This window comes from Siniperca chuatsi, linkage group LG2 (genome assembly GCF_020085105.1).
Source record: "Siniperca chuatsi isolate FFG_IHB_CAS linkage group LG2, ASM2008510v1, whole genome shotgun sequence".
In the NCBI taxonomy this organism is placed as follows: Eukaryota; Metazoa; Chordata; class Actinopteri; order Centrarchiformes; family Sinipercidae; genus Siniperca; species Siniperca chuatsi.
The window spans coordinates 9,301,334-9,316,957 of record NC_058043.1 but is presented as its reverse complement, the minus strand read 5'-3'; the positions used below and the strand labels follow the sequence as shown (position 1 = coordinate 9,316,957).

The 15,624-nt window shown below is 39.6% G+C and overlaps 1 protein-coding gene across 4 annotated transcripts in view; it reads right to left on the bottom strand.

Moving 5' to 3' along the window:
* Positions 1-15,624, bottom strand: part of LOC122866295 (metabotropic glutamate receptor 4-like) — a 151,663-nt gene that overhangs the window by 121,457 nt on the left and 14,582 nt on the right. Inside the window, exons 1-2 of one of the 4 annotated variants that reach the window (XM_044175781.1) lie at positions 12,721-12,766; positions 1,275-2,326 (exon numbers count right to left, since the gene is read on the bottom strand). In XM_044175781.1, the coding sequence (XP_044031716.1) occupies positions 1,275-1,847 (573 nt within the window). In that variant the 5' untranslated portion in view covers positions 1,848-2,326; positions 12,721-12,766. The other 3 variants (XM_044175758.1, XM_044175774.1, XM_044175765.1) reach the window with 3 other exon arrangements.

The window sequence follows — 15,624 nt, the reverse complement described above, 5'->3', positions numbered from 1 at the left end:
CAATTGAGAAGTTGTAACTAGGGAATGAAGAAAAGAGCAATGACATAAACGATTAATCGATTATTAAAATAGCTGAAGAATATTTTTCTGTCGACTGACTATTCGTGTCAGCTCATTACCCTTCCCTATTTCCGTTACAGTTAGACTAGGTTTGCAGTTGGGTAATTTTGAGACAAAATGCAAATATGCAGATCCTCGATTAGGTTAGAGCCCATTTTGGTGGCCTGTTGAGGTGCACTTAGGTAAGACAATGAATCAGTTGCAGGGATAGTTTTATGACTGAGTCACCACCTGACCTACAAGTACTTTTAAGCAAGACAAGAGGGAATATTGTTTGGATTAAGCATGAATTTTCATGTGAGATCAACCTGAAAGTAAACTTTGGAGGCAGAATTATAATTAGCTTTTTAGGTGAAAGCAAAACACAGAGGTTCTGAAATACATTTTGAAGTTGGTTTTGAAGTCTGAGTGTTATCCGAGGAAGATTCCCTCATTTTAATTACCAGAGAATTTAAATAAGCAACTACCTCGCCGGTCCCAATGAAAGTGATTTGAGTAATATCTGTGCTAAAATGTGTAATTGCCCATGAAACAATTCCAAACACATGACAGTACTTTATAAAAAAAAAAAAGTATACTTACTATAAAAAGTAATTCTTTTAAAATTCAAAGAAATGTGTATTATTTTGCAGTGAGCTGAGCAGTAAATGGCAATCACACCTTCAGTAAAGTAGAAAGAGCTATTACGCTTGCCATGGCTGGCTGGATAGAAAATAAAATATGTGTTAAATAATTCATCAAACGTCCAAATGTACATGAACAGGACACATTTTTTTCTTTTGTGTAAGCAGACGTAAACACCAAACTGATTGGAAGAAAGGCTATGGGGTAAAAATGAAATTAAGTAGTATCCTATTAATCACTTCTGTATTGTGACAGACAATACCTCTCACCGCTTAGCAACCAACTCCTGCAGGGCAATAGTCAGAGTGATGTGATTTACCAAGGGATCTCCTCTATAAAGTTATGAAAGTGTCCATTGCGTGGCAGCAGATATCTTTTCTTTATTGTTCTTTCACACTGTTCAGCAGCTCCTGTTGTTTTTCAGCTTGTGTTATTAATTATTCAAACAAATATATAAGAGGATCAATAAAGCAAAAACACCACAAATCACAGTTTCAGACAGTATTCAACAGGAGACGTGCTGTTCTTTGTTCTGTGCATAGAAGTGGACAATCAAACCTACACAAACAAAATAACTGCTGATGTCTTACCTTAAACAGGCGCAGTATGTTGGCCACCATGATGGAGACGGAGCTGGAGGAGGCTCCGATGACGCCCACCACCCTCTCTGGTTTGGTGATGATTGGCGCTCCCCCGCCAAGACATTTGACGTCTGTCCCATCCTTCTCGATCAGAGCCTGCACGAAGGTGAGCGACTGCTCCAAGGCGTGAGTGTCCCTGGAACAGGTGTCCAGGACACGAGCCCCCAGTGTGATGTTAGGCAGTAGATTATTGTCATTATTGATGCGGTCAAGGGCAAAGAGCATGGCCTCCAGTCTGTGTATACCCTTCTCCTTCTTCAGTTCCCCACATGGCTTGCCATCGTGGCCCCTGGCGTGTACTGGGAAGAGCCCACCTAAGGAGATATCCCCGTCAATGCGGATGGAGTTCAAATGTGTGTGTCCTGGCCCTTTGGGTTTGGCAGCCTGGGCGGCCTTGAGGGAGCTGTAGAGAAGCAGCAGCAGCAGCGGCACAATCAGGCTGTTTCTTTGACAGCCGGTCCGATCCGGTCTGCACGCCGGGAGTTGAAACATGACCACAGCCCGAGCACACATCCACACCATACAACCAAACCCAGCAATCAGAAAACAACAGAAGCCAGGTATTATTTTATGATGGCCAGAGGGTTAATTGCAATACCTCTTGAAGCAGCTGGCACAGAAAAGGCTTCTTCTCATGTCTCTCCTCTCTCCCAGGCATTCAATTAATGCAGAATATGAGCTTGGCTCTTTCACAGGATGGAATCCTGTTCTCTTCTCCTCTTTCACTCCCTCACTCCATCATCTGACCACAGTGGTGGGCAGCTGCTCTTCTGTCTGCTGTTATTCACAGACTTGCCTATGGAGATCCTTCACTTGGGGCATTAGGAAGAACAAAGATGAACGATAAGCTTTTCTCTCTGTCTCCCCCCCCTCTCCCTCTGTGTCTCTTTCCTCTCCACCTCAATCAGAAGTTTTTAATCTCCCCTGTTCCCCTAGGCAGGGATTTGGTATATGTCAGAGCCCTCAGGTCTGCTTAGGTCCACAGGCTTCAGAGTGAATTCCTGAAAGATGAAAAAGAGAAGAGTAGTGAGACAGGGCACAGAGAAAACAGGGGGAAAAAAGGCAAAGGCATTTGTATTGGTATGAGCTTTTCAATACCTTTTTTTGCTTAACCTTTTTAGTGCAGCATTAGGTGGAATGAAGAGACAGTTCTGCTCCCAAACTCATTTATTTCTCTTATACAGTCTACCTAAGTCTACCATTTTGAATTCAGAAGGTTTCCATGAACTCTCAAAGTTGACAGGGCTGAGTGTCAGATCCCTGTGCTTAATTTTCACCTATCAACCTTGTCGGCTGACGCACTCAGCCTCTATCACAATATTGTGACATTCTAAGATCATTATGTTTCCTATTTCTGCTGTTGATTTTACATAAAACTAATACATTGAAACTGTTTTATGTTTTCAGTAACACAAGACCGTGATGTCGACATTGGCAATAAAAGTTAGTTTGCTGTTCTGTGTTGGTACTTTGCAAAAAAATAAAAAATTCTAGAAAATGTATCACCATTGCTGCCACATTACTTCTTCAAAGCCTGTCAAATCATTAGAAACATTAAGGGTTTAAAGGGAAGTTCAAAAGGACTGAATAAGCTTCTGATAAAGCTGATATCTCTTTGGGCCAAATGGACCACTCCAGCATTACCTACTGTAGGTATTTCTGCTTACTACAGGTAAAATCAATTACATATATTATAATGGAATTCACATGTGGGTCTCAGAGTCTCTTAAGCACGTCTGAGTCTATGCCTTGCAGGGTAGAAAAGTACAACAAACCAACGGGGTATGGTCTAAGAAATTAGTTTCAAATTGTAATTATGCTATTACAGATGGAGAGCAGCTTTTATATCCAAAGTTGGCAAGAAGAAAAATATCCACGTTAAGATATCACTGCATTAAGCGAGCTGACTTCTGATTCTAAGCAGCCATTAACAGCAGAAGATACTGTACATTTTCAAAAAATGAATGAAATATCATCCAGACCACTGGTGCCTGTAATTTAGCCCATAAAGGGATCTAAATATTTTACACATACTGATCACATATAGAAACAGAGCTTTGATACATTGAAAACGTGAAGCCAAAACCTTATTTTGAGCTCTATGATGGCAGTTGTATCTCACAATCATTAGTTGCAACCTACGATTATCAATTAATCAGCCGATTATTCGTTTAGTTGTTTGGTCTGTAAAACATCCAAAAATGTGAAAAATTAACATGATCATCAACCAGAGCCCAAGATGATGTAAGATCTGATTTGATGTAGTTCTGTTTATTGTTTCAGTGCTGTGACAGATTCAGGTGTTGTAAACAAGCTGGTGAGGTGCAAAATTTCAGAAGCTGGATTTTGAGTTTCTAGGCTCCATCCTGTAATGAACATCTACACACCCACACTATCATTCCCTGCCTTCTTTTTTTCTTCCTGACACACACATACATACATGCCACAAAATATGCCACTACAAGCTATCTTGTATGTACATATCTACACCCTGTTCATTCCTAAAGCTGTAATAGGCTCTGAAGGAACAATCTCCCTGCACACAGTCGCAGAATAGGGCTGTAGACATTGGTTTTCCAGCAGAGTGGGTTGAAGCCTTGGATCGGCAACGGCTGAGATTCATTGAGAGCATATTGGAAGTGACAAGGTCCTTTGAATACACCCAACTATCTCCTACTGAGTGAGAAGTAATTTTTCAGAGTTGATTCACTGCAGGTCCACTTTAACTGCTGCAAAGCAGATGACAACTGGAAAGCCTGCCAACTCACCTTAGCCCCCATAACCAAATACACACCATGCACCAGCATATCTAACATCAGAGCAAACACAGAGAAGAGCAGTGAGCTGCCAATATAGCTCAGTATAGATAAGCAAAAGAAAAGAAAATACAGCTGTAAACATTGAAAAGTTCAAATGAGAAACTGTTCTGCAAAACTGCAGATTTCAAGACATGTCATCAAACTTCATGTTTGTAGCGAAGAGCTGGTGGGGAGACAGCTCATAGATCTCTGGTTTACTGAAAAACAGCAAGCCAATCTGAAGGTGTATCTCGAGTGCAACTGAAGGAAAACAATCTTACTTATTATCATGATCTTAAATCTTTAATCTTAAAGATCTCAGTGCTTTAGGGGTGAGATGGCTATATCCACTGAATAAATCATTTCAGAAGCTACCATCACTCTGTTGAAACCTACGAATCCCATTTTACTCAAGCTCTGGGGTTAGTGCATACCACCTTTCAGAGCTCTATTCAACATGACATGTAATGATGTAGTAACCAAATGGAAAGCGCAGTATTAGCATACTCAGTGATATCCGGTTACACATTATCAACGTTTTCATTGTATATCTTATTTCCAGAACTCAGCTGTATTATACTGTATGTAACATTGACTCGATTCTGTGGCTCATATTACAATTCTCAAGCATGACACACTGTAAACCTACCTCAGTTTTGGTTTGCTTTTGAGGCACTGTGCTCAAAATCTCACTGCTCAAAAAGAACACAAGTTACAGGGACGCTGAATGTGTGTATATTTACAGATCAGCCCATAATGGCATACCTCGATAAAGATGTACGACAGAGACTACCACAAAAATGCTTACCAGCTACAAAATGTCAAAGACAGCTGCAGGAATTACTGGAGATTCATATCAGGAAAACAACCTTTCCTCAGGTGCAAAAGCATGTTTCAGAATAGACTATGCATTCATTTCAAAAGGCCATACAATAACCTTTAGGAAAATAAGCGTGTCGTTACATGGCCACAAAAGCTACAGCAGCAGCTGAATCTACAGGAACACCTTAATTCGGATAAGGGCAAAACCTGTCTGTTTACAAAGAGATGCTCTGTGTTTACTTTCTGCACATTCTGTCTGTTTTGGCAACTTAATTATAGAAGATTTAACTTAATGAGTATTCTCGACAGAAACACGCAGATTTTTAAATGTGCACAAGAAGGCACAATCTGGGTGTTGTTTTACATTGTGTTGGGTCTTGCGCACCTACACATATGTCAAGGCTAGTTTTCATGTGTACAGACCATTTTGATATATGTTTGAAGGAGGTCTAGCGACAGTTTGTGTTTTAATAGAACATAAATAGCAAAGTCATTGTGGAAAATGTGATCCAGAAAGATCTGCAAACATACTTAAGACTCAGGCTGCTAAGAGTAACAATGCTACAAACAGAATCATCTTATTATCGTATGCATCCCTTCCACTCTTGTCAACCCGACTGCCCTTACAAATGTATCTCACCTGAAAAAGCTTAAGAGGTGTTCTCTTTGAAGATGAAGTATGTGTTGTGTAGACCTGCCCTACATCTTGAAACTCCATCATATTTTTTACCACTTGACATTAGAAATTTCACAGCTCCAGTCCAAGCATTTTACAGCCCAATCAGTATTGCAAAAGGAACATTATAAATACAAACAAGAATACATCTGAAATAAATGTATATTTATTTTCAGCAGATGTTTCCCTCTTCATCTTCTGAGACTTGAGCAGCTGCTGGATGTCGATGCCAGCCAGGGAAACTTTTAGAAATGTGCTGTAGCTCTCCTCTAACAGATGGGCAGGAGGGGCTCTCTAATTGACACTCCAACATGTTGATGCTGCACAACAGATCAATAGGAAGGTAGAGGAAGACTGCCCTGAGGAAAATGAATGGAGAGAGCAGGGCTAAGCTGCACACAAGCACTGGAGAGCTTTGAAGAGGCTGCCACTATGTTTCTAGTGAAAGAAAAAAATGATTGAAATGAGCCTTAAAAGAATGCATCAATAAGAATGGGTCAAACTTTCAATGTTGCTCTTTATTCACGTTTGTAAGTGGTCTGGGGGTAATACTTTAATTTTTGAGCAGCAAAACCAGAAAACTGCAATACATATTAGTGCAATACGCTAAACTGAGTTTGCCATCTTTCACAGATCTGCTTTTTCAGCACATCAACCCAGCTATTCCCAGCCTGAAATATTCTGACACTAGAAAACATTCAATGTTTAGTTTTACCAGCAGTTTTATTTTATTGTTGCTGTAAGCTGCATTGCCTTTTTCAGTATCATAATGTACAGCATTATACTGCATTCCTGTCCCAATCTATATTTAGGGCTGCAACTAATGATTATTTTCATTATCGATTAATCTGCCGATTATTTTCATGATTAATCGTTTAGTCTATAAATGTCAAAAAATTGTGTGAAAAATGCTCATCACAATTTCCCAGAGCCCAAAGTGACATCTTCAAATTGCTTCTTTTGTTCAACCAACAGTCCAAAACCCAAAGACTCACAGGCAGCATGCACACGTGCACACGTTCTCCTGCTACTCGGTCAGGGCACTGCAAACTTTAGTAAACTTTCGTGTAAGTGTAATTTAAACTATGCTCTCTACGAAAATGAGAGTAGAGAGTGTTTTGGTAATTTTTTTCACCGTGAAACTTCTTCTCCTGCTACTCGGTCAGGGCACTGCATTTTTTACACCAGGGAACAGCTGATCACGCTAAAGCCGAGCAGCATGGCGCCCAGGACAACCGATGTCCCCACTGAGATCTGGAGGAGGACACACCGAGGATGCAGAGGTGGAACGAAGACGCGAGGGAAGAGAGAGGGGTCCAGAGAAAAGAGACTTAAGAAATGTTGTGGCTGTTTACAGCCCCCCCTCTGCTAACCCGGCATAGGCGTGCAACGCCATTCACACCACCATAGCACAACTACCACTCATTAATCTCGGGTGACTTCAACCATGTCAGTGTTTCAACAACACTGACTAATTTCACCCAGTATGTGAGTTGTCCTACTAGAGAGGAGAGGACACTGGACCTGCTGTATGCTAACGTTAAGGATGCATACAGCCCCTCTAACTCAGCTGCTGTCTGCCCTCAGACTCCTCTGAGTCCACTGCTCCCCCCTCCTCCATCTTCCTGGGAGAGTCCTCCTCCCCCTCAACTGGCTCTCAGGCTAACGGCCGTATTATACCGTACATACTTATGAACCTCTAAATCCACTTGGTACTTAAACGTATTTTAGCTTTTATACTTATATCCACTTTGTGCATCGACGTGATAGTGAGCAGCTGTAACGAAAGAGTTTCCCTTTTGGGATCAATAAAGTATTTCTGATTCTGATTCTGATTTCCACTCAACAGTCCCAAACCCATGGATATTCAGTTTACAATGATAAAACAGAGAAAAGAAGCAAATCCTTACATTGGAGAAACAAAAACTAGAGGATGGTTGACATTTTTGCTTGAAAACTAACTGAAACGAGTGTTCGTAATTATCAAAACAGTCGTTCATTAATTTTCCATTGAATGACTAAGTCAATAAGTCAACTGTTTCTGCTTCTTAGACCAATGTAAGATGATATATTTTCAATGCAAGGATCATTATTATGCAAATGTTACAAAACATTTTATACAGGTCTATATTTTCCTTGAGAGACAGGAATTTATCAAGTAGTATAAGAATTTCCATCACTGCACAGTTGCTACTACAGTATGTACATCATTTTTACAGAGGAAATTTCAGGCCTTCATACGCCTCCATGCAGCACGACAGAAAGAGTCTTGATGAACAGAGTCTTTATTGCCAGCTGTCACGCTATGCATTTGAGACAAAGCGCAATCTTGATACCAGTTTGTGTCACACTTCACAATAGAAAGAAGCCTCCACTCACTCAGATATGTGCAGCCTGAATGTGGGGTTTCTTCTCTCTTATGTTTCAAAGTGTTTTTAAGCTGCAGCACCTCATCCAAGCCTCGCAGCGGCTGAGCAGTGTTTCCCTCCATTGTTGAATACTTCACAATAATAACTGATTACAGTTGGCAAAGAGGAAACTACCTCTCAAAGCAGAGCTGGCTATAGTGCAGGTTGCAATAAAGTGATACAAATGATAGAAAACTACAGCTAAAGCTTTCGACACATTGTCATATTAATTGACCACGTATTTCAGTTTGCTCCAATTACGACATTTGTTTGGTTCAATGTGCCCCCATTTTTATTCTATAGCACCTTAAGCATTTTTACACAACTGAGCCAGGTACAAATGCTGCTGAAGAGCCAGGATACAACTAATGAGAATCAGTTTGCACAGTAATTCCTTATCCATCTTTTATTCAGTATGATCATCTTTACAATAATGAAAGAAATCAGCAGGAATAAGATAATCAGTATATCAGCATCAATTTTAGAAAGTTTCTATAGCACACTCCCCAAAGCACTCTAATTTCTGAATTTTAATTATAATTTAAAGATCTTTTAAGTACTGAAATTCAATACAGAAGACAGCTAATTATGTCTAGTTGCTGCAATGAATTTACTACTTTAGTCGTAGGCCAATCTCACAGTGTAAGAGATGTCCTAATTGCTTGGTTTGCAAGTAAATCCTGTATGTGCAATATTATGTGTATATTTGTGTATTAGTGTTATATACTCAACTTTCTTTACACCAGATTTCACCTTGAAGGAGTGTAAAGGATGCAACTAATGATTATTTTCACTATCAATTCATCTGTTGACATTTTTTTCAAATAATATTGTTTTGTATGTTAAATATCAGAAAATCGTGAAAAAGCGCATCACAATTTCCCAGAAACTACAGGTGACTCTTCAGATTGCTATATTTGTCCTTTTAGCAGTCCAAAAACCAAAGATATTCAATTTACAATAGAAAAGCAGCAAATCTTCACATTCACAGACGTTGGAACCTTTTGCAGTTTTTGATTGATAAGTGTTAATCAAAATGTATGCCGATTAATGGTTTCAGAGCGTGAGGGTAAAAATAAATAATCTAAGTAATAAACAGGTTAATAACCGTGTTCATTGAAATTGATGGGATCATGTCCAGCATGATGTATGCATTTTGCACATCACTGCCAGAGGTATCTACTGGGAAAAGCATTTTTACAGAAGAGAAAATTATTGAAATGATCCCAATCTCTTTCCCTTGACATCTGATGTGTTTTGCCACTGTTGGATATGAAGAGAGATGGGAGCGGGGAGCTTGAATAGTTTAACTCCAGGGCACATTAATTACAGAAACAGCAAAAAGCAGTTGACAGTTGTGATTTATTTAGAACCCTGAGATATGTGGTAAATCTTGCTAAGACACGAAATTATGCAACAGCTGACTGTGGCCGTTTGATTTCCCTTCGCTGAGAACCCTGAGGAAACACGGGTGCAATTTATCTCTTGAAATATCAACTTTATGACAACCACACCAGAGAGCCGCTCCATTTCTGTGCCAGCTACAGAAATTTTAGGACATGCAAACAAGGCTTGTTAACACGAGGCCAGAGCTGTGCTTTTTCAACACGGCAAATGTAATGTGTTGTTTTGAAGATACCGTCATTTGGAAGAAGAGATTGACGGGGGAGGGAGACGAAGAAATGGGCCATCCCTAAATTTTTTGTTTACTTGCACTGGATGCTTTTCTTTGCAGGGTAATGGAGGGCTAACATCACTGAGCTGCATCTAGCAGGAGATAAATGGACTGAAATGTGAGAACAAGCCCTGATTCTCTGATTCTCCTGCCCTGGAAGAGCAGAGGGAGAAATCTTATGCTGCTTAAAAAGGATGAAGATGCTCTGAGGGGAAACCATTAGGAAGTCAGAGGAGCATATTAAAAATAGTTGACTTCCGGTTCACAGAATGAGTGATTCAATGACTAACATCTCTCTATAATGATGAAATACACACCCCCATATTCCTCAGTTCCTACCCTTCGTCATTTCAGTCTCCTTTATTCACTGCGTCTCCTATAGTCTTGTTTAGGCTCTCCTTTTGGGAAACAAAGTGCCAAGTCTACTTAATATTCATCACCGCTACTAGGTTTCCTCCCTATAAAGCTTTCAATTCCTACCTATCATCACATGCACACCTTGGGGCCTGGATTGAATATGATTCAGAGGGCAGACTTGAATCTTGAATCTACAGGTTAAAATATATCCAAACGTCCTGGTCTCTCAAAGCCTCTGGCACTGAAGGCTGCTCTCTCACTCTGTGAAGCTGGTTAATGGTCCAGTGAAAAGATGGCATGAGGTGAACCATCTCCAGCCTCCTGTTGACTCTAAGCAGTGCTTGGTAATGATGCCTAGCACACTTCATCTTGTGGGTCGTATACCCTTTTTTTTTTTACCTTGTTTTTTTAGAATACAAACTATAACGGCTTAGTATGTACAGAGCTGGAATGAGAAGACAGACTATATCACAAGCCATTACTGTGTAGCGTGTCCTACAAAGTGTCTCTGTGTGTGTGTGTGTGTGGGGGGGGGGTCCACAGTCGATACAGAAGGCTGCTACTTCTCAGACACATTGATTGATTTACTGTATCTGTTGAGCAAGACCTGCCTGCCTGTCAGGATTAAAGAATTTGTCTTATCAGACCTGTGCCCCTGAGAGACCTATTTCCAGCAGAATCGCTTGAAGCTGCAGCATATGGAAAACTAGGGCATATCAGCAAGAATGAGTGGTTTGGAAGTATAGTCTGTGTTTGTTTGATTTTTCAAGATAATGGGAACAAGGTGATGTAGTCGCACAAACATCAAGTGCCTGAGTGAAAGCTGCGGTTGAGGTTTGAGTCTCAATCTGACCTCAAATCTGCTTAGTGAATCTGAATCCTATCAGTCTTCTAGACCAGAGCCACCACCAGCATCACCTTCACAAAACTGTTAATACACTTTTAATCTCCTGCAGCTAATACAAAATGCATAAGACCCAGGGACTCCGCAGAGGAAATCCAGAACAGGAAAGCCTCCTTTCTGAGTACAATTTTGTCATTATCTCCACCACATCCAGAATAAGGAACTTTTCTATTCCAATTTATCTAAGAGAGGATACAGAATAGCCTGATTATGTGAAAATTCAATTGTCTACACCTATTACTTATTTGGGAACACACTAGGCCTACATCCAAGGATTGTAAGAGCTCATCGTATTCCAAATGTCAAACAAATCTAAAATAAAGGAACAACCAAAAACTCTAAACCATCTTTTCTAAAATACAGCACAAAATAGTGGGAAAATGTTAGAATGTATGAAAAAATGCGTAACCAAAATATGCCAAAAATCGAGTCCAAATTTCAGAGCCTCTGCCCATTAATTTTAATACAGTTACCTGCTGAGGTTGTCCCACAGTGCTCCACTGCATCCAAGAGTGTCCCAACCCCCCCACCTCTGCTTGAATCTGACTCTGAGAAATAATTTAATCTGAAGTAGCCTACTGTTAGATTGTGCTTGAACAACAAAACCAAATAACATTCAGTTTCTTGTGCAACTCAGAATGATGTTTAAATTATATTTAGATCTATGTTCAAGCCAAAAAAAAAGAAAATGTGCATAGCATACACATACATAACATACATGATACCTTCTTAAAATGCAGCATACTGTAGCTAATTATCATAGCAGAGATCAACAATACAAGATTCATTCGCAGATCACATTTTAAAAATACCATGGTATCAATGCATCCATCAACTACATGCCTTACACGCCATATCTCCATTCAACTATACGCCTGGCATAGCATACATAATATAACGTGCATTCCGTATTCCCTATATAGTCAAACAAATCTAGTATCCCATATACAGTGTTGCTTAACAACAAAACAAGGATGAACATTTCTAGACCATCTGTAAGACCTACACACAATCACGGATCCGACAGTAAACAGGTGACTTGACCACTAATTTATCCAGCCGAAGGCCTCAGCACAGTGACTGTATTTTAACACAAATACAGCCAAAATAGGAACCGCACAATTAAGCAATATAGCCTTAACAACCGCCCGGTACGTAGACAGGGCCGCGGCGGGCTGTTCTGCCATCAGTAAATCCAACAATCAAGACAGATGAGAGGTGCGTTTCACTCACCAACTATTTGTAGATACGGAGACTAATATCCTTCATGGCGGAAAAGAGTTGAATACTCTCATAAGTTTCCACTGACCGGACTTCAGTTCTTCTAAAACAGCGGAGTCCATTGATATTTTGGCTAACGTTAAGTGGACAAGTCTCCACTGTTTCCTCTACCTGTTGTCGCAGCTCCAGTTTCGAAGTAGTTCTGGCTCCCATCAGATGCGACGTTAGCTAAATCAACACACAGTAATTTTGGGAAGAGGCGAATTTCATAAAAACTACAACTACCCCCAGCTGCTTCCTGCTAGCGTTATGTTAGCTAATAACTGCTAAATTAGTTAACGTTAGCTAGCTAAAACTTTAATTTAAATAACTTTGCTAACTTTCCGTTTGGTGGTTTACTGAAATTAATTAATGTTAGGCAGGCTTGACAAAACTTTTTCCAGAGTCGTGACCATTTACAATTTCGAAGTAGCCACGTCTGTTTAGTTTAAACCTACGTGGGCCTATGTTTTAATTAAAAAATGCTAACTTTACCTGGCTTCCTCTAGCTTGACATGAGTGCCTCTAAAGAAACTGTCTGGCATCCAGGGGGCGCTGTTTCACCAGAAACAGAAATTCAATGAAAAACTGTGGAAAGAGGACCACAATGAAATAAATATTATCTGATAAATTATTTAATATATCTAAATAGTTTAAATCATATAGCTTAGGAAACCTTGCTTTCATTTGCTCCCACAAAAATACTGATTGTGTGCCCTTGATGAGAGAGACCTAGTTATTTTGTTACGAGGCAGCTTTGGGCAAACACCATTACATTGCATAAAATATTCTCTGTGGAAGGTCAGTTTAATTGCAGTCAGGATTTCTTTTTTATAACCCTCCTTTAACTTACCATGCATTCAGGTGGCTAGAAACTCCAAGTGAATGCTAATGTTGCTTTGTCTCGTGTCTAGAGCTGAAATGATCAGTCGATTCATCAATTGTCCTGTCAACTAAATGTTAATCGGTAACTCTTTTGATAATTGTTTGACCATTTCAGTCACTTTTGATGCCAAAAAATGCCAAACGTTCTCTGATTGCAGCTACTCCAATGTGCTTTCTTAATAATTAATCATTAGTGAAAATAATAATTAGTTGCAGCCCTGTTTATGTCTGCTTGAAGTTTAAGTAGCCACAACAACTTTATAAGCTATTGAATGTAGTGTTAGCTGTACATCTGTCAGCTTGTTTTGATGTATTTCTGCCTCCTATTGACCAAAATTAATTAATGCCGCTACGAGTAAAAGTAAAATTTGTTTATTATTTGATGACGTCTCCGATCATGTTCTGAACTTTGATGATCTGGCTGCCCTTTTGTTTACAGATGCTTTTATGTAATGTGCTTTTAGATATGTCCCGCAAGATTATACCTAAAGAAATGTCAAAAGGAGCCTTCTTTTGGCGCACACACAGACGAACTTGGTGATTCCTAGTGTCCTTACAATGCATGTAAATGTTCTTTTGATCTAATGACTTTAGCAGTGAAATAGCCCTAAAAAAAGACAATTCTGAAAGAGGTAATGCCACTGAAGAGAAAACCTTTTCCAGCGATTATCAAATCTATAAAGATGGTTTGTGAACCCATCAGAGAAGTTTGGACAAACTTTAAAAAAAAATCATGATGCAATTCGATAAGGACAGAAAAGAAATTAGGATGGTGAAGTTTATTTTTACACATGCTCAGACAAGAATTCATCACCACAAACCCATTGATGCAAAGAGGCACCATCATCCCCATCATCTATTGATCAGTGCATCATCACTGCAGCACTGTATTTTTTAAATCAGATGCAACTTTCTAACCTGTATTGATTACATATGTGCAATGGTTATGGCTTTGTGTGTAGGATGGAGCCTTTTCTTGCAACAGCAGGTGCTGGATCTATGGGCTGTTCTACAGAGAGACTTCACTTTATCATGCATGTGGGGTGTCTTTTATATGCATAATTGATTAAATTATACTTCCTGCTCATGAGTGTGAACACCTGTTCCTTAACCTATAAATGTACCTTTTAGACATCGTCAGGATGAATTCTTGGCCTAGTAAAAACATTTTTTTTGCATTGACAAAATTAGTGTGGATTTCATTTTTGTGCTTTTAAAGAACAAAGCTCTCATTATCCTTTAAACTCTTGTGTGAAACCAAAGACTCTCAGAAGTGCAGATGAGCGGTCTACAGCCCACAGGTCCTATGAGACCTGCAGCAGATGTTGGCAGCGCGGGGTCTTCTTCCAAAGCAGGTGGGCATGGGCACTCACCATGTAATGCATGTTCAGTGTGTAGGCTGGAAAGCTTTCTGTTCACCAGCTTTAGCTCTCCACATGTGCAGCAAAATGGTAACAGTTTCTAAGTCATAGCTGATGTCTTTGTTACAGTGAAACAGCTATGGGAATCTTTGACAGTTCTTGTCAGTAAGGACTCTGAAATTTTCTGGTGAAATGTGACAGCAACTCACCCAGATTTGAGCTCAATTCAAGCTTAATAAAAGTGGATTGTGAGAGTTTGGGGTTGCAGCTGAAAATCCTGCAAGTTGCGGTGTAAAAAACAGACCCACAGACTGTTAATGCAAGCCATTAACATAATAATATGACATTATTGGTTGTGTAGGGACAGGTGATTGGATAAGTGGATGCTGGAATGGGGATTAAACACATATTTGCCAAAGACACCTGTAGTGTCGATTTTTCACACTGTTTGAGATGCGGGTCTAATAAAATCATGGTTGCAATTTGTATCAACCATTTTGTGGCTTGTCAAATTGTGTGATGAATGCCTGATGAATTGTTTTTTCTAACAATTGAACAATTGCACTTACAATAGATAAATACATGCCAATGTGGTTTCTCTATGGCTGTATTCATGCCATATTCCAATCGGTTGGTTTGTAGACAGTGGTCGTAGCAGCAGTCACATTGTGAGACTTTGTTTTCTGACACAGTCAGAATTTGTATGTACATTTTTATGTTATATTTAACAACGTTTATCTTTGGCTGCCAAAGCTCCAAATTGGCCAACAACACATCTCACAGTGTGATCTAGGACCACTGGTTTTGATAGATTACCAAAGATTTCACTCCGTTTCTCTTAGGACTGTCAATTTTCTTCTTTGACAGCTCAAAATTGTACAGCTCATAGGTGCCTTAAGTTAGAATCTGTTCCAAAATGTAGCCGGTTTTCAGACTTCAACCCTGTTAAAAACTGACATAAAGATTCAGATAGCGTAATACTGTTGTGACTGTTGGTAGAGACTTTGATATAATAGGAATAGGAGGCCAACCTAAGCAATTCCATTGCATCTTTTGACAGAAGAGACAGGGGCAAAGAAAAAACAAATATCAGAAATTCCCAACATATCAGCAACAAGAGAGAATAATGCACACTTGTCTGAACTCCATAGCC